The 27976-nt window shown below is 45.8% G+C and overlaps 1 protein-coding gene across 7 annotated transcripts in view; it reads right to left on the minus strand.

Moving 5' to 3' along the window:
• PHF1 (PHD finger protein 1) overlaps positions 1 to 27976 on the minus strand; it is a 706671-nt gene that overhangs the window by 507855 nt on the left and 170840 nt on the right. For all 7 annotated transcript variants that reach the window (XR_011283212.1, XM_069635206.1, XM_069635209.1 and 4 more), the window contains exon 7: positions 10546 to 10641. Coding sequence is in view for 6 of the 7 variants with exons in the window: in XM_069635206.1 (XP_069491307.1) it covers positions 10546 to 10641 (96 nt within the window). In the remaining variant the exon portion in view is untranslated. The remainder of the gene's footprint in view (positions 1 to 10545; positions 10642 to 27976) is intronic.

Below are 27976 nucleotides of genomic sequence, written 5' to 3' on the forward strand. Positions count from 1 at the left end.
GGGAAGTCCAAAAGACATTCCTGTGTCACTGCACTGAGGGTGCTGTGTAACACACATGAAAAGATGACTATGGAGTTAACTAAAACTCCATAATCAAAGAACACAAGTGAAAAACACACATCAAAATACTTGAAAGGGTGGGAAAAAAAAGGCTCACACTCTTTCCAGGTAAAAAAACAAGTCCTCAAAATCCAGGAAAGTTGCTGGGGGTCACTAAAGTGAAGGGAATTAGAACATTTATGAGACGTCTCCCTAACACCTGACTATTTCTTTCAGAATGTAAGTGTATAAGTTTACCAACTGGGCCTTGCTTCCCCGGAGGTGCTGTATAGCCTGTCTAGAACACATCTGCCTTGGGTTTTACTTACCTTGAATAGCTGTGTGCAATTCTTAAATAAGTGTATTGTGGGTTTTATCAACCTTGGTCTGCCTTGTGTCATCCTAAAATAAGTTGGGGTTACTGCTTACCTCAAACTGTGTTTCACTGATCTGAAAAGCCACTAATAGTTTATTACACCATTAGGTCTTACTCACATAGTATAACTGAGGGTTATCCTGAATACAGTTATAGGTTTATACTGTTCCATGTGTGTTTCACTATTCAGAAAATATCCTGATAACAGGGTTGGTTTACGAAGTGATTCCTTAAATGAGTGTCACTGCATGACTGACAGTGTCTACTACCCTTGAATTACTGTAATCTAAAAGTAACTTGTGGTTTTACTCCCCCTGAATAGGTGTGTTCTATTCTAAATGTTTATGATTAGGTCTGACTTGCCTAGAAATACTGCTAGTGATTCCGAACAAGGTCTATGCTTTGGTCTGTGTACCTTCAGTATTGTGTTGTGTTTTTATATTGTGTTTATGATTCTATGACAAAGTACTTTGCACCGCCCCGAGATTTACCTGCGCCTATTTGTATTCATAATAAACCTTTATTTTTTTCTATAATACTTCTGGGTGCAAGTGTTTCTGTTGAACCATTTGTATGCTACCGGTTCTTTGTACTTTCCTACAGCCCTCTCTTCCTCCTAAGATAAGCCTGGCTGCTCGGTCTACGCTACCAAATACGCAGGTGATACAGCCTTATACTAAGAGTGGAGTTTTGTACTGTCTCAGTTGTATGGTGTTACTGAGCCCTTAGTTGGACTTCAGAAAAACTGTCCTAACAATTACCGAATTCAGTATGGCTAAAATAGTGCACATCCTCCTGCCATCATTGACTGGAGCTCGTAACATAAGCAGCCAGTGATAGGATTGAGATGCCTTGCAACTCTTTTGATCATTGTTCTAGTGGGGATCATACCATTGGCACTATAAACTCAGCGCAGTAGACGAAAATGCAGACTTTTTTTTTACCCTCTTTTCTCAGCATATATGCGTGGGGTACAGTAAATAATGTTGGGGGTATGTAGGGGGGACTTGCAGCGGGTCTCCCCCGCATATGCTCTGAAAAGAGGGTCAGAAAAAGAAAGAAAGGTGGCCGGCACAGTAAATTCAGCACAGTAATCGCATAGATCCGTTCTGGTGCAGTCTTTTTGCCAGAGGACTCCTGATCTCTTTGCTTTTGAGCTCCAGTTATATGCCTGACATTTTTATTTCAGCCAAACCGGGGCTATTTTTACGCAATGGAACCTTTTCCCTGCTGACCTATCACCCTTGAATGTATGCCGTGTAGAGTGGGCAGGCTGGCTACCTTCAATGGTCAACATGCCTTTCATCAAAGGCTGATGGAAAGGGTGAAACCAGATCCCCAACATCACAGCATCATATGCCAGGTGTGGAATTCTCCCCTTTCTGGGGAGTCCATTCAGTTTAATCAAAAATTATAAATTTCATGTGCTCATCATCAAAATGCAGATCTGGCAGCCTCAAAAATAGGAAGCGCCCATCCTTAATCAAAACCTAGATCAAGTCAGCTGATGGGAAAACTCTTCTAACTTGTTAAAACTGGTGTTACACTGCACTAGCAGTGTATCCACAATCAATTCCAGAATTAAGTTCAGTGCATAGAATGAACATCGGCGTGAAACTGGAATTCTTCAGAACCTCTTGGTTTGTGCATTAAACCAGACCCTTGCTACGAGAGATAGCTGCACTTTCTTGTTGTACGATAGCTCGGTAGCTAATGTATTCCAAGTGGGTGTTCGGTAAGCTTTTCTAAAGATTAATTGGGATTGGACTCTACACAATCCCTTGGTTTTAGGGCACCGACTTCTAATATATATCGAAAGCGGCCTGTCAGCAATAGCAAATATAGATCTTCCCTGTTGTGAGCTGGAGGAGTATGGTGTGGAGCATCTTGGTAACAACATGACAACATCATCTTGAGAGTCTTCTACTCCCCGAGCAGATATAAAAACGTCTCCTTTAGCAGTAGCCATGATGATCCCTCTGAGTCAGTAGGTGGTGGTATGAAAGATGGGAATATTCATGGGAAAATTAGTGGCGTCTTTTTATCAGATGAAGGTGTAACGTCACAGAAGTCTAACCATATTGAGGAATTTTTGACTAAGGCAATACACGATCCTAGTGAAAGTAAGAATATAAGCATTGGTGATAATAGAATGACAAAGCGAGATGTTCAATGCTTTTGAGAACTTGTTGACAGAACTTCTGGCGAGATGCTCACGTTTAGAGGTAAAACTGGACGTACAATCACTTCCAAAACATAAAAGCGTGAAATTTGGGCGAAGGGTGGTATGTGAACGTGGCACTAGTATGCCAAGATCGAATTCAACAAAACGAAGAAAGCAAAAAGTTGTTAACGAAAAAGGTAAAACTATGTAAGTGTGGAGTAAGCAAGAAACAAGTGGCTGTGCCAAAGAAATCGTCTTCAGCAGCAAACTATGCCTTCATGTATAGCAATAAAATTAAACTGAGGAAAAATGTAAAAGGTGAGGCTAAAAGAAAATGAAGACTTAGGTCTGGTATTGGTGATTCCTGTGTGAATCCCTTTTTGGATAAGTCTGTAATAGAAGTAATGCCTCAGATTTAAACAAATATTAGTGTGGAGGAAAATAATGTGCCTATGTCGCATTCTACAAATATTACTCCTGCTGCTTCGAAAGTGTTAGCGGCTGTGGTGGAAAACATGGAACAAGCAAACGTTCATGTAAAGAAACAGAGCACATTAACTGGTATTTGGAACATCAAATCCAGTACCGGAGAGATGAAAGATTGTTGTTGGTGTACCTGTAAGACCGAGCGAGTGTGATCCCCCAAATTAACATTAAACTAGTGAATGCATTATAACTACATTTAATATTTAAAGAGAAGAACCAATGGCCTCTGAATAGATCAACTGTTTTCGAAATTTTTCACTCCATAGTCCCTTTAAGATCAATTAAGACTCATGACATAAAACTAGTGGATCAGGCTGAAATAGCGGGCGAGTATATATAAAATATATGCTTCAATACTGATTTTCTTCTTAATTATGGTATGAAATTTGAAGATATATTGCGCTTGGGATATAACTGTAGTCTTGTCACAATCCCCTCACCAAAATCACGTCCTACTATGATGGTACAAAGCGATGAATTGCATAAGAATGCGAAAGTGGGGTGTTTGAAACCAATACCCATAACCAGTGCTGTTGAGTACCCTGGGAACATAGACGGGTAGCAAGAATATGGCATCATCTGTGCCCATGAGTACAAAATCTAGCAGTGACCAAACGGAGTCACAGAAACAGGTTATTGGCAGTGGCTCCCAGTTGCATTTAAGCAACATTTTATAGAAGGGAAAAGTTGATCTGTTTTTTTGTTTAGCTGGAATAGTAGGGGTCAAACCCATTTGTTTGCAGAAGAAGGGCTTATATCCATGTTTGGAAGCTTCACGATTGTTGGCTTGCAAGAAATTGGCTTAAGGACAAAGTTCTATATGGTGGGCAGAGCTCAGTACATCAAGCAGCTACACAAGGGAAATTAGGACGTCCTAAAAGGCGGTCTATTAAGAACAGTGAAATTCCTATGGGAAGTGAAAATGCTAGTAGAATCCACAGCAATTGTGTTGGCAGCTAAGTTGTCGTATTTAAAAGAAGAAATAATAGTTAACATCTATGATTCCCCCTAATATGGTACAGACAAAACTAAATGTAAAAGTGGTGAATTAAATTTTTGCTAAGTATAGCCACAAATTTGCCATATGGTCGGTTGGAGATTTCAACTCGAAGATCACTTTAGAATCTTTTAATCGATTGTCTGCTAGTTTAAAAAACTCTTCGCCCAAATAGATGGTAAATAATAGACAGGGGAAAATATGGCATAATATATTGGTCTCTAATGGTCTCAAAATGTTAAACGGTAACACGTTAAGTGATACATGCATGGCTCCTACAAGGGTGGTAGGTCGATCTGCCTCTACTCTAGATTATGCATTTGCCAATAATAAAGGCCTTGGTTACATAAAAGGTATGGGTTTAGTATGCAGGGATGAAAGTGATCATTTCCCATTGTGCATACTATTACTTTTGCCTAATAGGAGTGGACTTTCAGACGTTTATGATAAATATGGCCATAACTATGTTAATGAGGACAAAAATAGAATACAGTGGTATACTAAAAATTTGGAACATGCTAACTTGGTTGTTAAAACGGGTCTCCCCAAATGTATAAGGGAAGGGCAATTAGTAGCAAATAATGGTGGGAAAATGCTTGTGACAATTTTCAGAGATGGAGGTCATACAAAGAGAAGTTAAGGCAGATGGAGTATATAAGTCTGTAAATTGAAAGATCAAATAAACACATAGTTAATAACACATATTGATAACGCAATCAGTATTTTAAAAAAAAAGAGTACGCTGTGAAATAGCTGAAGTTGTATGTGGTGCAAGGGTAGGGCTTGATGCGGCCTTCAATACAACCAGAGTAAAATCCTTTAAGAATGGCTATCGTCGTTGGTTAAAGCAGCATCAATTGACTCGTGAGATACGAGCGGTGGCAAGAGAACGTTCCATTAGCCTACTCTAACAACTCTGCCAAGATATGGGATGTAATTAGGAATAACAAAAAAAAAGAGATGTAACAATAAATTGTATCTCAGAAGAGACATGGGGTAGCCATATAAAATCAACATTGGGTCGTATTGAAAAAACTAGCAAAGTATACCCATTGTCTACAAAGATATGGACATGTAAAGCCTCTGTTCTAGATATAGCATCAATAACTGAACAGCTTCAAAATTCTAGAGCGGCGGGGCCTGATGGTTCATATAATAAAACTACTAAAGTTGGAACCTGATTTGTGGGCCACTGCCCTCCACATGCTGTTCGTTGATATAGGTGTAATAAAATAGAAATCCAGGGTCATGGAATGTGAGCAACATCCTGACCCTGTTTAAAAAGGATCCTGGCCCAATCCAAATAACTTTAGAATGTTGGCAATGCTTGATATCCCTTCGAAAATACTAGCTAGAGTATTATTATTAGAACTTAACAATTGGATAAAAAGCAATAATATTCTGCCCTCGAACCAAACTGGCTTGAGGGCAAAATCCAGCACAACCCATAATTTAATTGTGTTAACATCGGGTATTGAATATTCATGGAAATGACGAAATCTGAATGTTTATTGTGCCCTAATTGATTTCTCTGCCGAGTTTAATTCAGTGCTGAGGAATCGTTTGTGGCTTAAGTTAAATTCTTGGAACATCCCTAAGGGTCTCCTCAAGATGTTGATTTATTCTGATACTTCGGTGAGATTACGGTTGGATGCAAGGGGGAAACGGTCTGCTATAATACCAATTAGTTGTGGAGTTACGTAGGGTTGCATTGTGGCAGCAACCCCGTTTAACCTATATTTGGCCGACATGGAAGTTGCATTTGAGATCCAATCCACTTGCCCAGGAAAATGCATAGGATGGTTTGCATACGCCGTCGACCGGCTATTGCTTGATCATATGCCATCTGGCCTACAGAAGTTACTGGATGCATTGGCCGACTATTCTGGCGACAATGGGTTAACAATGAATGCAGATAAGAGGAAAATAATTGTGTTCCCTGTAAAGAATCCACCAAAACACATGTATAGCATATGAAAAAGGTTAATTTGGAACAAGTATCCAGCTACAAATATTTGGGGATTGTGAACAGCAGCAAATTAAACTGGGAGAGGCAATGGATGTCAATAAAATCACGCTGTCTAGTGTCCGCTAAAGCCATCAGTGCTTTTGTAGGCAGAAATGTAGGTTACTCTGCGCATGCAGTGTTGTTGATGTATATAGCAAAGATCAGAGCCATGGTAATGTATGCAATTGAGGTATGGGGTCACAAGTACCTATCTCGTTTAGTGAAACTTAAGGCAACCATAGTAAGAAAACGTATGCGCCTTCCTACCACCTTTTCAGTAGAATACCTCTATCTAGAATTCAATATGAAATGTATTCGAGCAGAGTATTTGAGGAGATCAATGATGTGCTATGCCAATTTAATGAAGATAGCTAATGGTACAATCGTTGTTACACATATGCAAACCATTTTGAGAATAGAAAAATGTTCAACGATGGGTACCTCAGGCATCATCGAAAGTTGGATTTGCTGTAGCTTCACACATTGTCCTGTTGGGTATGTTAAACAGGTGGCTTAAAATGAAACTGGCAGTATACAGTAATGAGAGCCACATGGTTTGTTTAGCAACCAAAGTGCATAGGGGCAGCTACTGGCAATACTATATTCAGAAAGAGAATGTAACGAAATATATTAAAGCTTTTCCAAGTCCACTACTTTTTAGATCCTCCCTGCTAATGAAGTTCAATAATTCCAAAACACTTGAGATGAAAGGGTCTCGGCTAGGCATTAGTCGATGTAGCAGAGAATGAAGATTATGTGGCTGCGTAGTCAGAGTCTCTATACCACCTGGTAATGTGCTGTGAAAGTTTACATGAGTTGAGAACCAAGTACTTGAAATCTTATGATAACCAGATTCACATTGAAACAGCAGCTATAATATGACAAAATGTTATGAAAGGAGATGACTCAAATCTTGTTTATTTTATAGTGAAATTTTACTTGAGAATTGTTGATATTTTACAATGTTTAGGTTAACTGTTGTAGCAGCTAGAATCGAGGTTTATCCAAAGCTCTAAAAATGTTTCTTTTAAATCAATTTTAATTAATTTGATTGTCTTTATGTATATGTACATGTAACTGTTGTATATACAAAGCTTGAAATCTTTTTTGAAATTAAATAAACTAAACTATAATATAGATCAGCCTGTACTAAAGAAGGTTGGTAGAGTGGCAGAACAGCCAGGCTTCTCTTAGAAGGAGGAATGTGAGCTGTAAGTCACTACACAGAAATCAGAACATACACCCAAAGAAACACTTACACACTTGTAGTTATATCAAAAATAGTGATTAATTTTGTATATACAGAAGGCAGTTATAAACTAAATGTATATTGTATCAACTAGCAACATCAAATGTACATTTAGGATAATATGGAAAATAAAAGCAGGTGAGAAAATTGTAATGTGCTTTTCCTATCCACACACGGAGTGATATCAGTCTGGTAAAAAAAACACACTTATTTAAATTAACTGCATTATTAGGTTATAAGTCAAGTCAAGACTGTAAAGAGCAACAATCACAGGTAGGTAATACAGTAACAACTCTTGTAGGTTTAGGCAGTCTTTTCCCCAACTAGAAAGGAGGACTTCAGTTCAAGGTGGAGGGAAACAAGCAATGCCCAAGCCAAGGGAGTCGGAAGATTTACCGTTAGGAAACCAGCTTAGGAGAAGCATTCCTGTAGGGGTGGAGGCTGTTAGGGCTGGATGACTGGAAATGGGTGAACACGCGAACAGTAGAAACAGCCAGAGCCCTATAGTACCTGAAGAGTGAAGATGATGCATCTGGATGCACAGCTGCAAACCCCGTCTCCTAGTCCTTGGTCGTGGTGACGAAAGGGGGTGGGGGACCCTGGATGGGATCCTGCAGTAGTCTAGAGAGGTACTCGCCAGTACAGAAATCGTCATACTCTTGCATTGGTTCGTGATTTTGGCACCTTTTTCTCAGCAACAGTAGACAACCATCACTGCCGGTTGGAATTTTCTTGGTTTGTCGGTCCTGCACTCTGGTGAGGGGACTCCGACGAGAGGATTTGCGCTTCTGGAGGTCCACACAGATGCCACCAAAGTTCCAGGGAGATTAGTCAATGGCAAGACAATGCACTTCAAAGTGGTCGAGGTTATCATGCATGCATGCATAGACTGAATCACGTACCACTTCTTCCTTTGATGGGCAGATACCTTTGGCATGTGTAGCATAAGCCAAAAAACACACCGATCCTATCACAAGACAAACGGGCGAAAGTGAGGTGGGTGCTCCAGCAATGAGCCAAGAAAGGAAAAACACAGTTAGGGGAAAAACCTTGCAGTTTAATTTTGCTGTAGCCAAGGTCCTTGAATTGAGTTTGGAGGATGCGGCCACATGGATGCTGGGATCAGGATGATCATCTCAATTGCAGTGGTACTGGAGGAAGACGCAGCAAAAAGGACATTTCCCAAGAAAATGGACACACCAGGAATGGGGATAGATGAAGGGAATGAAGCAGTGCATGAGGTTTGCAGGACGTGGATTCACAAGTAGGCAGCAATAAAACAGTTGAAATACCGACAACAGCCGGATAGAAGGAAGAAAGGCAACTAAAAGACTCAGACAGAGTTCAGGAATGCTACTAGAGAAGACAAAAAGGATAATGAAAAATAAAACTGAGCGTCAAAGTAGACTTACTGAGTCTTTGCAACGCAGTGTTCTCTTGCCTCTGTCTGCATTTAGTCCTTCTTCTGGATCAGCGTTCGGCACGTCAGTGACGACTTCATGATGTGGTAATTCTGATTTGTGAGAAAGAAGTCAGTCATCTTGGTATGACATATGATGTATGCGTAAGGGATTACGCAGCCTCCAGCGTTGCCATAACGACCAACGTTGTGGACGCTGGTGCATGACAGAGGTACCCAAGTATTGGAATTCTGTAGCCTGGGAAGTTCGCAGGACATCTCAAAATGAAGAGCATCTTGAGGCTGGTTCTGCCCACCGTCCCAGAGGAGGCAGTCTGGCGGCGCTTCCCTGTCGATTCAAAAACAGGCTAAGGACAGCAGCGGTACTTCGGTGGTGCTGCTGCAGTTACTGGAGGTGCTTCAGGCATCTCTGGTCGTCTTCTTCGGAGCTTCAGTTCCAGTGGTCGACTTAGCCTCTGTTCCAAAAGTCTTGCATTTTATGCAGGAACCCATTGATTCAGTCCTATTGACCTGTTAATCACCTGGGGGTGGCTGTCCTTGCAGGACAGCCAGCTGCCCAGGTCAAACTGGTTCCAGCCAGGCATACACTCAGACAAAAGCCAGCAAGGTTTCGGGCTCCTCCCACACTTCCTGCCTCAGCAGACACACTGGAGCCTTGGCAGGCTTCACAAAGGGAACCCGCCCAAGGCAAAACTCAAAGAAGACCCACCCCCACCTGGAATGTGTGAAGAAGTGCCAAGAAGAAACAAACTAAAACTGGTGATAAAAGAAGACCGGGCCATTTTGGGAAAATTGTCACCCATAGGTTCTGTACTGCAGCTGTGAAAACAGCCTGCAAGTAACTTAACAAAAATGGTAGAAAAATGTATCCACTGCCACCAGCCATTTAGGTTGAGTTACAGTGTAGCCCCCCAGCACTCCACACAAGGTGGTGTGGGCTGATCCCACAAAAAGAAACAGAACAAGGGACTCCCCTGCAACACAGCACATAGGGTGCTGTATTAATCCATTACATGTGCCCGTAGTTAAATACTTGGAGGAAAGCATAAGTCCATTAAAATAAAAAAGAATTACAGCAGCATAGTAAGCATAGAAATATGCATCTCAGAGAAAAAAGAACAAGCAAGTGGTAAAAGGTTCCACTACTCAGGATAATGAAGCAAAAAGAAAGAAAAAATAAAAAGAAAAAAAAAACAGAAGTCCAGCAAAAGTGCTGGGGGTCTCTCAGGTTGAGGGGAATTGGCACAAGAAAGTAACCTTCTCCCTAACAGTGGAGATCTGTGTGCAACAGGTTATTCATACATTTAAATCACAGGAGGATTCAATAAAATGAGTACCAAGTCTGCTCAGTAACATGAGCTCCATTACAGCCTTTGTCAAATGCAGAGCCACATATGGGTTGCACTTAAAGACAAACTCCTGTTCCATGTGAACACATTTTCCATCTTTCCGTATATCCCTCCTCGTGTGTCAGTTAGACTGAAAGAAACCCAAATTGAGTGGTGTTTAAATGGCTTAACACTAATTTTGTCCTATATTTATTTCATCAGTGAAAGGTAGATCAAGTCAAACTGGCTTACAACTTTGCCTCTGGGAATTCCTTTTGCACAAATTTCCAAAAACTGCAAAGCACAAATGACGGAATCTCACACAAAGACATGACCCATACGTTTAGACAGACACACAGAGCACAATCTTGAGAGCTATTGCAACACACACACACACACTTCAGATATCTACATGTGGATACACCAGAAAGAAAATGCACAGAGCAGGACATATTGTAGACATCTTATTAAGTATCACCTGTCACCGTAGAGTAGCGGTTTACTCAGACACTGGGTACAAGCCTCGTGAAACCACTGGCCACACTTGCAGCACTGCAGCATTTTCATGTTCCATCTGTGGAAGAAGAAACAGTGCTGACAATTAGAGACACTGCAGAACTCAGTAAAGAAGCAACCTTGCCGGCCTTGCAGGGTCTGAAAGTCCGGATCAGAGCAACCTGCTAACCAAGCCACCAGGAGATGCAGACACTGCACACGCAAGCTAGAAGAGAACATCTTCAACTGAAAGAGAACCAGAGCCACATAACATTGGGATGTAACCACAAAAGGGCGCAGCGATTCATAATCCCCATCGAACAACAGAAAAGACAGTCAGAGGCCCCCACAAAGAACCACCTGGAGAAAGGACATCACAAGAAGCGAAATCTCATTTTAGCCCAAAACAAGAGCTGCATTAACAATCAACCATTGTGGGAACCGGAGAGTAATGCTCATGTGGCCAACTTAAAAACCAATGGACAGCGGGAAGAAGGCAGCAAAGAGTTTAGCAGAGACAACCTTTTGAGCATGTATGAAGATCGAGAAAGGAAATCAGTATAACCCCTTTCTGATCTGGGAAAAACAAATCAAATCAAGAGAGGGCACGCAGAGGCAATGGCTATCTGCAAGCAAATAACTAGTGAGAGATTTGCATGAACACTTCCGAGCCAGGAACCAAAATATAAACAGCCGTAAAGACAGCATATTGAAGCCAAGATCTAAGACGATATCACACAAACAATATGAACACCACTACAGTTTCAGAAGATCCATCAAGAGTTGGCTTTTGGGTTAAGAACTCCTACCTGCCTTGCCCAAACAGCAGCATATTGTTTAGCAGATCGATCATGTTAGTCTGTTAGCATGTTGACAACACTTGAACAACATAGCACAGAGGACCTGATGGGTGCAAGTATGAGCTAGGGATCTGCTTGTCGGGGCACAAACCAGACAGAAGAACAAGTTACTTAGCCCTGGTAACGTTTTTTTGACTGGATGTTCCTGCCACATATGCCTCATCTTAGATATACGTTATCCAGCTTCAGCTGCTTCGGAATTTATTTATTTTCAGCAGAGTGTGCTGTGCGTCGATTCGATGTCCCTCAAAGGCCTCCCTCTCAAGGAGGTCATTGAAGGCATATATAGCACGAGCAGCGACCGTTTGCTTCAGTTCTGTTTTTTCCCCTTTAGCAGAAATACCTGCAAAAGCACGGGAATTACCGAACTGGGCCTTGAAGGAACGAAAACTGTAACAGCATGGGAAATTCTACAGTGGGGTAGGCTGGGAGGGCGATGAGGAAAATGTGGGAGGGGCATCCAGTCAAAAGAACGTTACCAGGGGGAAGTAATTTATTCTACGAATGGATTGTGTCCTCGCACGTATTCCTCATTTTATGATAGACACCCAAAGCAGTATTAGGGTCTTTTGGTGGAGTGAGTAAAAATGTGAGAGTTGATGTTTGTCCAGAATGGAGCACAGAACTGCCTTCCCAAATCTTCCTTTATTGTGAGAGGTGTCTAACCAATAATGTTTTGTGAATGTGTGGATAGTGGACCAGGTAGCTGCCTCGCAGATATTCTTTATCGGGACTCCTCTGAAGGGCAGAGGTAGTTGCCATGCCCCTAGTGGAATGAGCCCTTAAACCTTCTGGGGATCTTTCCCAGCTAGTCTGTAGCCATCCGAAATAGCCAGTATGATCCATCTGGATAGAGTGGTAACTGGCAGACCTAGTTTGTGCCCTCTATAACCGATGAAAAGTTGGTTGTGCTGTTGCAGCGTTGCCATCCTTCAGATCTAAAAGCTTAGAGCTCTCCTTGGATTAAGTCTATGAAATCTTTCCTCTTCCTTGCCAGGATGAGGGGGGAGGATAGAAGGCCAGAAGCACAATGTTCTGTGTTAAATGGTAATCCGATACAATCTTCGGTAGAAAAACGTTTTTCAAGGTTTACAGAATAATGCCTGCAACTCACTCACCCTGCGGGCTGATGTTATCGCTACTAACAAAATGGTTTTGTAAGTTAGCAGCCTTAAAGGGCAGGAATGGAGTGGCTCGAAAGGTTTTTAAGTCAAAAATCTTAAAACCAAGTTAACGTCCCAAGTTGGCATTTGGAATGGTGTAGAAGGAAACATGTGTGAGCCCTTTAAGAAATTCAGTTACGGGTATTTTGAAGTAGGATGCCTCTTCCGAGGTGCGCTTGAATATGGAAAGCACTACTAGATAACCCTTGATTGTTCCAATCTGGAGCCCCAGATTTGCCAAATGTAGTAAAAAAGATAACAGCGTAGGAGTATCGCACTGAAAAAGGCCCACTTCATTTTCTCTACACCAGCTGCAGAACTTGTTCCAACGGGAGCGGTATAATGATTTTGTTGCTGGCCTTCCGGCCGAAAGCAGAATCTCCATTACGTCATCCGGAAGGTCCTGATCCTTGTACCTCAGCCTCTCAGAAACCATGTGTGAAGGCTGAGTGTCTTGACCTCTGGATGGAGAATGCGAGATCAGGTCCTCTCTTTGTGGAAGACCTATTGGGAGGCAGATGGACATGTCCAGAAAGTGCAGTACCACGTCCTCGTGGCCCAATCCAGGGCAATTAGGATCATGAATTTCCCAAACGTTCAACCTACTGATCACGTGAGGAATGACGGGGACTGGGGGAAACGCGTACAGGAGTGGAAACTCCCAGTCCACTACTAATGCGTCCCCTAGAGCTCCACCACTTGGAGGAAATTCCCTGGAGCAAAACAGTTTGCACTTCTGGTTGACACTGGTCATGAACAGATCCAATTGAGGGGGTCCCCCTAAAGGTGAAGATCTTTTGAAGGACTTCCTGGGCTAGTTCCCACTTGTGGGAGACTGCTCTGTCTTCTCAGAGAATCCACCGTCGTGTTCTTCTCTCCGGCTAGGTGAACTGCCGATAGAGAGATTCCTTCTTGAATTGCCCAGAACCACAACTGCATTGCTTCTCTGCACAGTGGTAGTGATCCTACGCCTCCTCTATTATTGAGGTAGTACATGGCCAGTGTGTTGTCCGTCATTATCATGACATTCTTTCCCTGTACAGAAAGCAGAAAGGTCTTCAGTGCTAGTCTGACTGCCCTCAGCTCCAAAAGGTTGATGTGCAGTTTGGACTCCGATGCAGACCAACAACTGCTGATTGTCAGATAGTTGGCGTGGGCTCCCAACCCCGTGAGTGAGGCTTCCCGTCACTACTGTGATCTCTGGCCATGGTTGCCAAAAAGGTTCTCCTTTCAGAATGTTGTCCTGGCAGGCCCACCACAGAAGGTCCTGTGAGACTGCTCAGAATCGGAAGGAGGTCTGACATCCTGCATGAGAATTGGGACCACTGTGTTCTGAGAGCCCCTTGAAGGGATCTCATTCTCAGGCGAGTCTCTGGCACCAGAGAAATGCAGCATGCCATGAGGCCGAGCAACCTCAAAAATATCAAGGCCAGAAGACGCTGGGCAGTCAAACTTGGTGGCCATCTGCAAAATGTCTTGAGCCCTCACCTCGAGTGGCGAGGCTTTTCCCAAGGATGCAGCCAGGACTGCTCCAATAAACTGGAGTCTCTGAGATGGTATCATGTGGAACTTCTTGTAATTGAGGGAGAAGTCCCGTAGGTGGAGGGAGTGGCAGGTAAAACAGATGTTCCTGGGCCTGTTCGGGTGAACATGCCCTGATCAGCCAATCGTCCAGGTAGGGGTAGACGTGAATCCCTCCCCTCTCCCGAGACTTGCTGTCACCAGTGCCATTAACTTGGTGAAAACCCTAGGGGTGGAGGTCAACCTGAATGGCAGGACCTGAAACTGATAATGAGAGCCGCCAATTGCGAACCTCAGGTACTTCCTGTGCTTGTGACGTATCGGCACATGAAAGTAAGCACCCTGACGGTCCAACGACACCATCCAATCCTGGAGGGCCTGAAGGATCTGAGAAAGTGGAACCATCTTGAACTTTTCCTTCCTGAGGAACGTGTTCAACTATCTCAAATCCAAGATAGGTCTCAGTCCTCCGTCCTACTTGGGGATTAGGAAATAGGGAGAATACCATCCTATGTTCCTCTCCATCATAGGTACTGGCTCTATAGCACCTTTCTCTAGCAGGGTCAACATTTCCTGCAACAGGAATGGATCTGGAACATTAAGCAAATGGTTTCACAGTGGATGATCCAGAGGCCTCTGAATAAAAGGAGGCAGTAACCCAGGGCTACTGTTTCCAGTGCCCATGCAAAGTAATACCTCGCCATTCTTTCAGATTTTGCGATAGTCTGCATTCCACCGGGGTGTCACGAGTTAAGACCTCAGAGAGGTTTTGAGGCGGCTGAAGTAGCAGCTGATGGTAAAGACACTTCTGCTAGGGCAGGCTTTGCACCTCTTCCTCGTCCTCCACGAGGGAATCTTCTCGGTCCTCTTTAACCAACCTGTCCTCTCGCTCTTCCAACTGAGTAGTAGCGAAAAGAGCTACCATTCCAAGATGGTCCCCTGGGGTGAAAAGGCTGTGGCTGCCTGACTGCAGCACTTAAGGACCTGGCTGCCGCCTTTGAAGTCTGCAGCTTTTCAATGCTTTTGTCAACCAGGCAAATCAGCGTATGGCAGTGCTTGCCGCCATTGCCCTGCTGACACAGTCAGCCGTGTCCAGACCTAATTGCAGGGACTCACACATGGCCTCCTTGCCATCCCTTATCAGGTTCACGAAGCTGTGGCTTTCCTCACCAACAGCAATGTGATCAGCCACCATTGCTATTTAGTCCCACAGGGTGAATGTGAACTTTGCAAGGGCACATGTAGAATTCGCAGGCTTTAGAGCCATACTGCTAGCAGAAAAGACTTTCATTGCCCAAGAGTCAATGTGTTTGTCATCCCTATCAGGGGGTATGGCTAGATACGCAGCTTGCTTGAAGGCAGATGTAGCTGCATGTACTACAAGGCTTTCCGGAGTTGGATGTATTCACAGGTAGCCAGGGTCGCTACTGGATGGCCTGTATTATTTTTGTCAGATTTTTGTTTACTGCAAGGCTGGACTCTGGAGCCTCTCAGTTTGCTGCAACAGTTTTTTGAAGTGCCACATGGAATGGCAATATAGGGTCAGATTGAGGACCTTTGTTCAATATGTATCTTGTACTACCAGGAATTCCACCACTCTGGACCTTAGACTTCTGTATGATGCATCCCCATAATCACCCGGGTCAAGTTTCCCAAAGTCTAGTTCTGGGGAGGTGCCTACCCCACAAGCTGTCAGGGTGTCATGTAACTCCATAACCCCGGTTTATTCTGAAATGAAACATTCAGGCACATTGGTATTTTTTGGGATACTAGGAGTATCCAACTGGAGACTACATGGAGGGGTACCATGTGACGTTTCATAGCCCTCGTATATAGATGTTAAGGATCTAAAAAAATCCTGGCTTTTTTGTGTTAAAGGTGTCGAAGAATGTACAGTCAGCGTCAATGTTTTTTCTATCAGCGTCGACGGCTTGACTTTGGTCTTGTGCTTCGAAGGACTTGACTCTCGATTGTTTCTTCAAAGATTTCTCAACTCGTCGAGTACTTGAAGACTCGAGTAGTCCTAGGCTTATCACCCGGGCTCGAGGGCCTCATGCTCGTCATCGACCGTAGCATGGCCAATTTTCTTACGTTTCGAAGAGGACGAGCCTGATCCTCAAAAATGTTGCACATTTTCTTCCTAAAGAGTTCCCACTCCTCTTTTGAGGAGGACTTAGTCGGGCAGACTATGCGCCTTTCATCTGAGGAAGAAGGTGGTGATCTATGCCTTCTCTTCGATGACGAGGGGTGTCTGCTCGAGTGGGATAGCTTTTTTTGATCTTTCTTAGTGAGGAGAGGAATCTCTTGATTCGTGGGATGACCCAAATTTCGATGGAGTGGACAGGGATTTGGGGACAAATCTACCCCCCAAATGTTTAGCTTTGCGCTCTTTTAAGGCCTTACATGTCAGACTGACAGGATCGACAGTCTGTTACATGCTCGACGTCCAGCCACCAGATGCATATCTTCTGCAAGTCCGTGATGGACATCTTGGTGGCACTTTTTGATGCCCATCTTCTGAGTATTCGGAGCTGAAGGCAAGGTCATTTGCAAAACTGAAGGGCATCATAATTCTCAAAGCAATCGCATATGGAGAAAAACTGAACTGAAGCCAACGGGTGCTGCGTACGGTACATGTACTCGACGATTAAGTCAGCAGAGATGGAAGCCTTCGAGGGACATCGACGCACAGTGCCCTCTGCCGAGAGATTTTTCTTTTCCGAAGCAGTTGAAGCTGGAAATGAAGATCTCATAAAATGAGGAATACATGCAGGGGCACAATCCATTCCAATGGACAGGAGGTAGCAAGTGATCAGGTAGTGTCAGTGACTCAGTTCCAGGGGCCCAGGTCCGAGGAGCAAGCAAACTCAATAGAGAGGCAAGATCTATTGATCACAGTCCTGGGATCGAAACAAAGGCCATCCATGAACCCAATTTCAGCAACCTATGAACCACAGCTGAACAAAAGACACAAACCAGAACCAACCGAGTAAAAGTTCCAGACACGTCAGATATGAAATCAACCAGAACAAGGCAACTTGTACCAAAGGTCTGATTAACCAACCAGTGAAGATACCAGACACCACAAAGCCAAAACACCAAATCATTGAGGAGACAAACTCCATAGATACGAAACCAACTAATGAAGGATCCAGTCACCGCAGATCTGAGACCAACCGAAGGAGGAGACAGGTGCCAGAGAGCTGAAGAAACACCAATGAAGGATCTATGCACAATGCTTCTGAAACGGACCAATGAAAGATAGACACCATAAACATGAAATATATAAAAACAAAGTGAGAAGAAAGACCACAGACTTGAAACCAAGCAGTGAACGAGACACCACAAATGAAACCAACCCATGCAAAAGATCCAACCAAAGAACGAGACAGTATCAAAGCTCCGAAGAGCCAACCAATGAAGGATTGAGACAGCAGAATTGAGAAGAAAGAAAATGAAATATGCAAACAGTGACCTGCACCCAACACATTAAGTATCAAGATACCAAAGATCTAGAGAACTAGTCAATGACGGATAACTAGGAAAACAACCCACAAAGGAGACAAAACGGATCTCATACCGAGCAATGTAAGAAAACAAACTGCAGACATGGGATATGAGCCAATCAGCAATAAGCACTGGATCTAGAAGAACAAGTTACTCATCTTACCTGGTAACATTCTTTCGATGGGATGTTCCTCCGATGTATTCCACAACTCTGACAGTAATTACTACAGCTGTGCTGCTTCGGAAAACTTTCGGCGTAGGCGCCCTGCGTCGATGACGTCGATACGCTGTCCACCGAGGGCCTCCGTCGATGGTCAACGTCACCGGATGTTATATCTAGGACGCACGACGTCTCTAGCCTCAGTTGTAGTTTTTTCCCCCAGAACGTGTGGCACCAATCTTCTGCCAGTATGACTACAGAAAGCCTTGCAGAAACGTAAGCTGCAATCACATAAGAAATTCTGTAGTGGGGCAGGTAGGGAGGGTACGATGTGGAATACGTCAGAGGAACATCCCATCGAAAGAACGTTACCAGGTAAGATAAGTAACTTGTTCTTCGAAGAGATTGTGTCCTCCGACGTATTCCACATCTATGACAGACTCCCAAAGCAGTACCAACGTATGGAGGTGGGAAAAGAATTTACAAATGCATCAATTTAGAATGCCCAATCACATTGCAGAATAGAGGACTGCCTTACCAAAGGCCGAATCCTGCCCATGGATAGAGTCCAAGTAATAATGTTTCACAAAAGTATGGACAGAGGCCCATATGGCTGCTTCGCAAATATTGCGAATTGGAACATCCCTCTGTAGTGCAGTGGAGGAAGCCATACCCCTAGTAGAATGAGCCCGTATCTAGATATGGTCTGCTTGGAAACAGCATGACCTAAACGCCTTCCACCATAACCAATAAAGAGCTGATCGTCCACTCTAACCCGGGACATCCGTGAGAGATATAAACTCAAAGCTCTCCTAGGGTCCAACCTATGGAGCCTCTCCTCTTCCTTACCAGGATGCGGAGGAGGATAGAATGCCGGAAGAATTACCTTCTGGCTCAGATGGAATTCCGACACAACCTTCGGAAGAAAGGAAGGCCGCACCCTAAGGACAACCCTGTCCTTATGGAACACAGTGAAGGGTGGTTTGGCGGAAAGTGCTTGCAACTCACTCACTCTGCGTGCGGAACTAACCGCAACTAAAAATACAGTTTTAAAAGGACAAAAGTCGCAACAGACAAGAATGTAAGGGCTCAAAACGGAGCTCCCATTAGGAACTTTAAAACCAGATCCAAATTCCATCCCGGCACCTGGAAAGGCGACGGTGGAAACACATTAGTTAGCCCTTTTAGAAACTGAGATATCAAAAGGATTTTAAAATAAGAACATTCCTCAGATGAGCGCTTAAATATGGACAGCGCCATCAGGTAACCTTTAATGTTACCCACTTGCAGGCCCTTGTGGGCTAAAGAAAGAAAAAAAGACAAAACAAAAAGGAATGGAACATTGGAAAGGATCCACATTATGTACTCTGCACCAGTCGCAGAACTTTCTCCAACTGCAACGGTACAGAGATTTCGTTGCTGGCCTTCTGGCCGAAAGCAACACCACCATCACGTCTTCAGGGAGGTCCCAATCCTTATAACCCAAACTTTCAGATATCAAGCGTGAAGGCTGAGGGACTTGACCTCTGGATGGCGACCCCAAACCACCTCCAATGAGAGCAGATTGTCTCGGTAGGGAAGACGGCGTGGAGGGCAAATGGACATGTCAAGAAGGTCTGGGTACCACGCTCTCCTGGCCCATGCTGGAGCAATGAGGATCATCCGGGAACCGAACCTCTGGGGACTGGAGGAAGCGCGTACAGCAGTGGGAAGGACCACTACACTACGAACGCGTCTCCTAAGGCTCCTCTTGGAGGAAATTGCCGCAAGCAGAATCTTTCGCACTTACACTGGTGGCGAAGAGATCCACCTGTGGGGTTGCCGAAAGGGCGAAGATCTCCAAAAGAACTTCCTGAGCCAGCTCCCACTCGTGAGAGACCGTGCTCTGCCTGCTCAGAGCTTCCGCCACCGCGTTTTCGTCTCTGGCCAGATGAACTGCCGAGAAAGAAATTTCCTGCTGGATGGCCCAGAACCAGAGCTGCATCTCCTCCCTGCACAGTGGAAGTGACCCTGCCCCCCCTTTTTGTTGAGGTAGTGCATGGCTACTGTATTGTCCGTCATAATTAGGACATTCTTCCCCCGCACAGATGGCAGAAAAGCCTTCAGGGCTTGCCTGACAGACGGCAGCTCCAACAGATTGATGTGGAGACTGGACTCCAACAGAGACCAACGGCAGCTAGCCGTCAATTTGTTGGCATGAGCTCCCCACCCCGTGAGGGATGCGTCCGTCACGATAGTCAACTCCACCCACGGTTGCCAAAACGGAGCCCCTCTCAACAGATTTCCAAGGTCCTGGGCGACCGAGGGTGGAATCTGACCGGGATCCGACATCCTGCTGGAGAACTTTGACCACTGCATCTTGAGTTACCACTGCAGAGATCTCAATGCAGCCTGGCCTCTGGCACCAGTAAAATGCAGGATGCCATGATGCCGAGCAACCTCAAGAACTCGAACGCCGGGAGTCTCTGGGCACGTTGAAACTTGTCCACCATCTGCAAAATTTGATGGGCCCTCACCTGGGGAGGCGAACACTGCCCCAGGGATGTGTCGAGCACTGCTCCGATGTACTAGAGCCGCTGGGTAGGTGTCGCATGAGACTTCTTTATGTTAAGGGAGAAGCAGGTGACGTACAGATGATCCAGGACTTGCTTGGGAGAGCGCGCCCTGATCAACCAATCGTCCAGGTAGGGGTAGACGTGAATCCCCCCTTTCCTGAGATGCGCTGCCGCCACCACCTTCAGCTTGGTGAAGACCCTCGGGGCGGAGGTCAATCCGAACAGCAGGACCCGAAACTGAAAATGCGAATCGCCAACCGCGAACCTCAGGTACTTCCTGTGCTTGGGATGAATCGGCACATTAAAGTAAGCATCCTTGAGGTCGAGAGACACCAACCAATCCTGAAGCTGAAGGGCCTGGAGGACTTGAGAAAGAGTACCCATCTTGAACTTGTCCTCCCTGAGGAGCTTGTTCAAACCCCGCAAGTTCATGATGGGTCTCAATCCTCTGTCTTTTTTGGGATCAAAAAATATGGGGAATACCTTCCCTTGTTCCTCTCTGCTACAGGCACCAGTTCTGTGGTGCCTTTCTCCAGCAGGGATAGAATTTCCTGCGCAAGGAGCGGATCCAGATGCTTCAAAGAGAGCTTCCCCGGTGGATTGTTGTGAGGCCTCTGCCGGAAAGGAAGACACTAGCCGTGGGCTATGATCTCCAGAACCCACACATCTGAAGTAATGGCACGCCATTCTACAAGATGCTGCTCGAGCCTTCCCCCAACCGGCGAACCATAGGCCATGGCCTCACGACTGGGCGGAAGTGGTTTCGGCAGTGCCTGAGGGCAAGGAGGCAACTGCACGAGCGGCTTTGGCACCTCGAGCACCTGGTTTTCCACCTCTGGTACTCCTACATTGGCCCCTTTGACTGGCAGCTCCTCTCGATCTACCAAAGGAAGAGTAGTATCGAAAGGAACCTCCCCTCCATTGCTGTCCCCTAGGATAAAAAGGCGGAGGTTGACGTACTGCAGCGCTCAAGGACTTTGCTGCAGCTTTGGAGGTCTGCAACCTCTCAAGGCTCTCGTCAGCCTTACTGCCAAAAGGATGGTCACCATCAAAGGGCATGTTGAGAAGCCGGGACTGTACATCAGGAGCAAATGCCGACTTCCGCAACCACGCAACCCTGCGCATCACGGTGCTCGCTGCCATGGACCGGCTGACACAGTCTGCCACGTCCAGACCCGACTGGACGGATTCACACATGGCATCCTTGCCATCTTGAACCAGGGCTAGAAAACCATCCCGCTCCTCCCCTTCGGGAATATGTTCAGCCGCCAAAGATGCACAATCCACAGAGTGTGAGTGAATCTTGCCAAGGCACAGACAGAGTTGGCTGCCTTTAAAGCCATACCCCCAGATGAAAACACTTTCTTCGCTGAACCATCAAAGCGCTTGTCGTCCCTATCAGGAGGGACGGTAGGGTACGCAACTTGCTTCGCTGGGGCCGTAGCCGCCTGCACCACCAAACTCTCCGGAGTGGGGTGCGTAGACAAGTAGCAGGGGTCACCACTGGCTGGACGGGATTTTTTCGGAAGCGACATATTCACTGCCGGGAGACTCTCCGGAGCAGTCCAAGCCACCACCACCCTTCTTTGTAAGGCCATATGAAATGGCAACACAGGGTGGACCTTGTTCCAATAGATCTGTCAGGTCATCCTGCAGAAAACCCGCAGGTGGAGCAGACAACCCCCAAGTACTCAGTCACCCTCAACATGAGATGCATGTACGAGGACTCAGCATGTGTACCAGGCTCAGGCCTGCCAAACTCAACCTCCGGCGAGTTGTCCAGACCACTGGCATGTAAGGACTGACGTAGGTCTTCCATTTGGCTGTGAACAGACAACAAGTCATCAGAAACCTCAGGAGGCACAATCACCTCCTCATCCGACCCTTCTTCCACCTCTGAAATGTAGTCCAAAGGCTGGAATAAATCAAGCCTGGGTGGATGACCAGAGAAGTGCTCAAAGACAGGCCTCACTGACTTACTGAGGGCCTTCCTCAGAGTTTCCACAGCCCTCCGGGGCACCTCTGGTAAATTCTCCACAAAAAGGCGTCAAGGGCACCGATGGAATTGGCGTCGAAGTCGACTGAGGTGCCAACGACTTCGACAACGGCTTTGAGCCGGAGCCTCGAGAGAGACCCTCGACGAACATGGCGCCGACGGCATCAATGCCTTCTTAGAAGGCCTCACAGGCTCCGAGGGTCTCAACGGCGTCAAGGACCAGGACCTGGACCTGGAATGGCTATGGCTATGGCGATCAACCTTGTCTGATCAGGACCTCAACGGCTCCCGATGATCGTGCCGACCGCCCAAGCCCGAAGGCGTGCGAGCGGAGGCCCTAACCTTGCCAGCTTCTCTCGAAGGCGCGGACCGAACGGTGCCCTGCGATTCGAAAATTGCCATCTCCTGACGGAATGCGTCCCATTCTGCCGGCGATGAATGCTTGGTGGGACAAGCCACCTGTCGTCTGGTGGAGTCCTCTGAGGAGGACGGGGAAGGCGACCGGTGTCGGCGCTTCCGAGAATGCCTAGAAGAGGCAGAGGAATGGCGGCACCCACTCCTAGACCGAGACCCCCTGGACTTGCGTCGACGCGGAAAGTCACCCCTCGAGTCGTCAGTCGAAAGTCCAGCAGATTTCGGCTTACGGGTTTTAGCTTCCCCTCCCGCAAGTCCTTCGAAGTCAGGGACTGGCCGTCATCGCAGTCATCGGTTGGGTGGCTTTCGCCGAGGCACCAGAGGCAGATGTTGTGCGGGTCCGTGATGGACATTTTGGAACCGCAGTCCCGACACTTTTTGAAGCCCGACTTCAGGGTAGAAGACAAAGACATTTTCTCAAACTTTCTCAAACGAAGTAGAAGAATCGTGCGTGCCGAGATTCTGAAGCAAACACGTTCGTGGAAAAACCATAACTGAGGCTACGGGCGTCATGCATACTAGATATAACATCCGGTGACGTCGACCATCAACGGAGGCCCTCGAGGGACGGCATATCGACATCATCGACGCAGGGCGCCTACGCCTAAAGTTTTCCGAAGCAGCACAGCTGTGGTAATTACTGTCAGGGATGTGGAATACTTCGGAGTACACAATCCCTTCGAAACAATATATATGTACTAATAAGGATGAAAAAAAATCCAATTATGAACAAAAATGACTATCATGTAATGCCTGCTTGGTTTAGATGGATCAAATATTTTCTATCCCCAACAGTGCACATTCATCAGTATTAACACAGTCTATGCCAATAATGCTTGTGCTACTGTCTAAATCTAAAATTGGAATCTCACCATTGGACTGGCCATTACTGTACAGGAAATTGGAAGCCCTACTCAGACGTATGCCAATCCTCATCTCATTGGCCCCTGTTGTATTGGACATCCCCAATCCTAACCTTATTGTCTCCCACTGTATGAGAAAACTTGAATCCTAATTGCATTGACCTGTACTGCATGGGATGCCTCTACTCTTACTCTAGTCTAACTCTCATTGACCCTTAATGTACATATTATCACCAGCGTGTACAAAAATGTATCGGGACAGTTCCGAGTACTGCAGTCAGATTTTTAATAAAACTGCAGTTTACGTGTTTGTAGATACACTTAATCGAGAGTAACACAAGATACAACAGTATTTACACATTTTGAAGGTATAGTAACCAGTTTGTGAGTGACAAATTTCAAATATTTGTAGCGTCTTTCCAATGCTTACACATCCACTGAGCGGTCCTTGGGAAGGAGACCAGTGGATTTAGTGAGGTGATAGCACGTAATAATCAGCACATATACATCAAAACAATGTGGGGTTGAACAAGGGCAACGCAAACAATATAACAGTCAACACGACAGTGTTTCGGCCAGAAAGTGAGCTTGGATGAGCTCTGATGGTGTGGCCTTTATCAGGACGAGATATTCCAAAGCGGGACGCATCTTGTGAGGTCTGTTGAGATAAACAGACGAGGTGTTATAGGAGTGGGCACATTTGTGGGTATCTAGCATAGGTAGAGGTATCAATACATGAAGGACCGGTGCTTACCGGAACTTGGGAGCGCAGTGGCTCAGGGAGTAGCAGTGTCAGGAGTGCACTGGAGGATTTTCGAGGTCCTAGAGGTGGCCGTTCCTGTGGAAGTAGGAAGGACATAGAGGCTGTGTTAAGCCATATGAGTGGTGGAGCAACTAAGGGTAAAAAAGGGGTAAGAGCAAGCTTACCTTGAGGGCCTGTTGCCGCGCAAATTATGGGTAGAACAGGCTGGCGTGATGAGTATGCAAAGTCAAACGCAAGCGTGAGGGGCTGCGGAAAAAAGGACAAACGGGGCTAAGATTACAGGCCTCGGAGTATATCAAGTGTCATGGTGCACGTGAGGGGTGGTGAGTCGTGCAGGTCACAAATGGCCACGGATAAGGTGTGGCGGATAAAATCACGCATGGATAACATAACATGTGTGTTCCATGTGGAAGTCGGTCTGAGCATGACTGATAAATGGACAGAAACGTCCGTGATGCTAAAATTACAACCTTAAAAGCCAGGCGGCGGATTAGCGGGATTGCCCGTGCCGGATAGCATGCTGGGCGAGGAAGGTATAAAATGGAGGCTGGGCTCCCGTTCTTAAGTGAGACATGCAGCTGAGAAATAGGTGCAAGAGATCACAGAGCTGCAGTGGTTGCATGCGCGTCTGCTTACCTAAGGGTTGAAGGAAGGATGGGCACTGCAGAGCAAGCTGTCAGCGGTCGCGGTCCCTGGCTGCGCACGGAGTGAGCTGGGGAGCGGACTGTGATTAAATGGGGTGAGCGGCCATGATGAGGTGCGCGAGGCCGGGGTGCCCGTGGCGATGCCTGACCGAAAATGGCGCTAAGTACCAAAGGCAAAATAAAAAGGCAAAACAAAACCCTCAGCCATGGGGGAGCATACTAGTGTGTACGCATCCGCTTGCAAGGATGCGTGGCTCAGGTAGGTAATCCATGTCTAGGCAGGCGGGTGGAGGACGCCTCACTGTCAGGTAAGGATGCTGATTGGTCAGCGTCAAGGGTCTGATGGTAATGGTGCCCAGAGCTGCTAAAGAGGGGTAAAGAAAAGGAATGGATGATGTGAGAATACCAACATGTTTGGGTGACACATATCATGATACATATTTGCAGGAAAAGCCCCATTCATGGTTGTTATGTTTAGCAGTGACACAGAAAAAGGCACATATTAACCCAATGCGGTGGCGTTTAAAGAGTCCAGCGGTGCCACATGAATTCAATTAGGAGTGGAAGCATTGTTCAATTACAGGAAGTGTTTCCACTCTACACAGATGTTTGACTCTTGACTCTGTAAACGCCACCCCATTGGGTTAATATGTGCCTTTTTCAGTGTCACTGCTAAACATAACCACCATCAATGAGGCATTTCCTGCAAATATGTATCATGATATGTGTCACCCAAACATGTTGGTATGCTCACATCATCCATTCCTTTTCTTTACCCCTCTTTAGCAGCTCTGGGCACCATTACCATCACACCCTTGACGATGACCAATCAGCATCCTAGCCTGACAGTGAGGCGTCCTCCGCCCGCCTGCCTAGACATGGATTACCTACCTGAGCCACGCATCCTTGCAAGCGGATGTGTACACATTAGTATGCTCCCCCATGGCTGAGTGTTTTGTTTTGCCTTTTTATTTTGCCTTTGGTACTTAGCGCCATTTTCGGTCAGGCATCCCCACGGGCACCCCGCCCTTGCGCACCTCATCATGGCCGCTCACCCCATTTAATCACAGTCCGCTCCCCAGCTCACTCCGTGCGCAGCCAGGGAACGCGACCGCTGACAGCTTGCTCTGCAGCGCCCATCCTTCCTTCAACCCTAGGTAAGCACACGCGCATGCAACCACTGCAGCTCTGTGATCTCTTGCACCTATTTCTTGGCTGCATGTCTCTTAAGAACGGGAGCCCAGCCTCCATTTTATACCTTCCTCGCCCAGCATGCTATCCTGCACGGTCAATCCCGCTAATCCGCCACCTGGCTTTTAAGGTTGTAATTTTAGCATCACGGACGTTTCTGTCCATTTATCAGTCATGCTCAGACAGACTTCCACATGGAACACACGTTATGGTATCCATGCGTGATTTTATCCGCCACACCTTATCCGTGGCCATTTGTGACCTGCACGCCTCACCAACCCTCACGTGCACCATGACACTTGATATACTCCGAGGCCTGTAATCGTAGCCCCGTGTGTCCTTTTTTCCCGCAGCCCCTCACGCTTGCGGTTGACTTTGCATACTCATCACGCCAGCCTGTTTTACCCATAATCTGTGCGGCAACAGGCCCTCAAGGTAAGCTTGCTCTTACCCCTTTTTTACCCTTATTTGCTCCACCACTCCATATGGCTTAACACAGCCTCTATGTCCTTCCTACTTCCACAGGAACGGCCACCTCTAGGACCTCGAAAATCCTCCAGTGTACTCCTGACACTGCTACTCCCTGAGCCACTGCGCTCCCAAGTTCCGGTAAGCACTGGTCCTTCATGTATTGATACCTCTACCTGTGCTAGATACCCACGAATGTGCCCACTCCTATAACACCTCGTCTGTTTATCTCAACAGACCTCACAAGATACTTCCCGCTTTGGAATATCTCGTCCTGATGAAGGCCACACCATCAGAGCTCATCCAAGCTCACTTTCTGGCCGAAACACTGTTGTGTTGACTGTTATATTGTCTGTGTTGCCCTTGTTCAACCCCACATTGTTTTGATGTCTATGTGCTGATTATTACATGCTATCACCTCACTAAATCCACTGGTCTCCTTCCCAAGGACCGCTCAGTGGATGTGTAAGCATTAAAAAGACGTTACAAATATTTGAAATTTGTCACTCACAAACTGGTTACTATACCTTCAAAATGTGTAAATACTGTTCTATCTTGTGTTACTCTCGATTAAGTGTATCTACAAACACGTAAACTGCAGTTTTATTAAAAATCTGACTGCAGTACTCGGAACTGTCCCGATACATTTTTGTCAGAAGTTATTCACAGTAACCTGTACACACTTACCAAGGTGTAACCCCCATAGGTGTGTGTTCACCCTTCGTTCATCAGCCAGGTAATCCCATGACCTTGGTCATTTTTTCTCTTTAATACGTGACTACCCACTTGGGTAGAGCAAGGCATCAACCGGGTGCCCTTTTTGATAAACGTACTATCACCAGTCCAGGCCTTCTTAACCTTTACTGTATGGGAAATCTCCACTACTAGCTATTCTTCATAACCCTTACTGTATGGAACACACCCAAGTCAGACTCTCCATAACCTCCTTTGTATGGAACATCTCCAGCTCTACTCGCATTGGCATGCACTGTGTGGGAACAGTACCAGTGCTACTATCCTTAGCCCTTAATGTATGGGATATCTCAGTCATATTCTCAATGGCCCTTATCATCTAGCACATCTGCAAAACTTCTCTTTAGCCCTTACTGTATGGGAAACCTCAAACCCGAATTACATTCACACGCATGAAGGGTAACATCAACCCTAATCTATTGGACACCCGGCTGTATGAGACACGATCAATCCTACTTTTATTGCCACTGCATGTACAAGATACATACAGTGCTAATCTCATTGAACCTCACTGCAGAGAATACTGCCAAACGTAATCCCACAATCCCATTCCATT

Source organism: Ambystoma mexicanum, chromosome 13, assembly GCF_040938575.1.
Source record: "Ambystoma mexicanum isolate Mex_15411 chromosome 13, UKY_AmexF1_1, whole genome shotgun sequence".
In the NCBI taxonomy this organism is placed as follows: Eukaryota; Metazoa; Chordata; class Amphibia; order Caudata; family Ambystomatidae; genus Ambystoma; species Ambystoma mexicanum.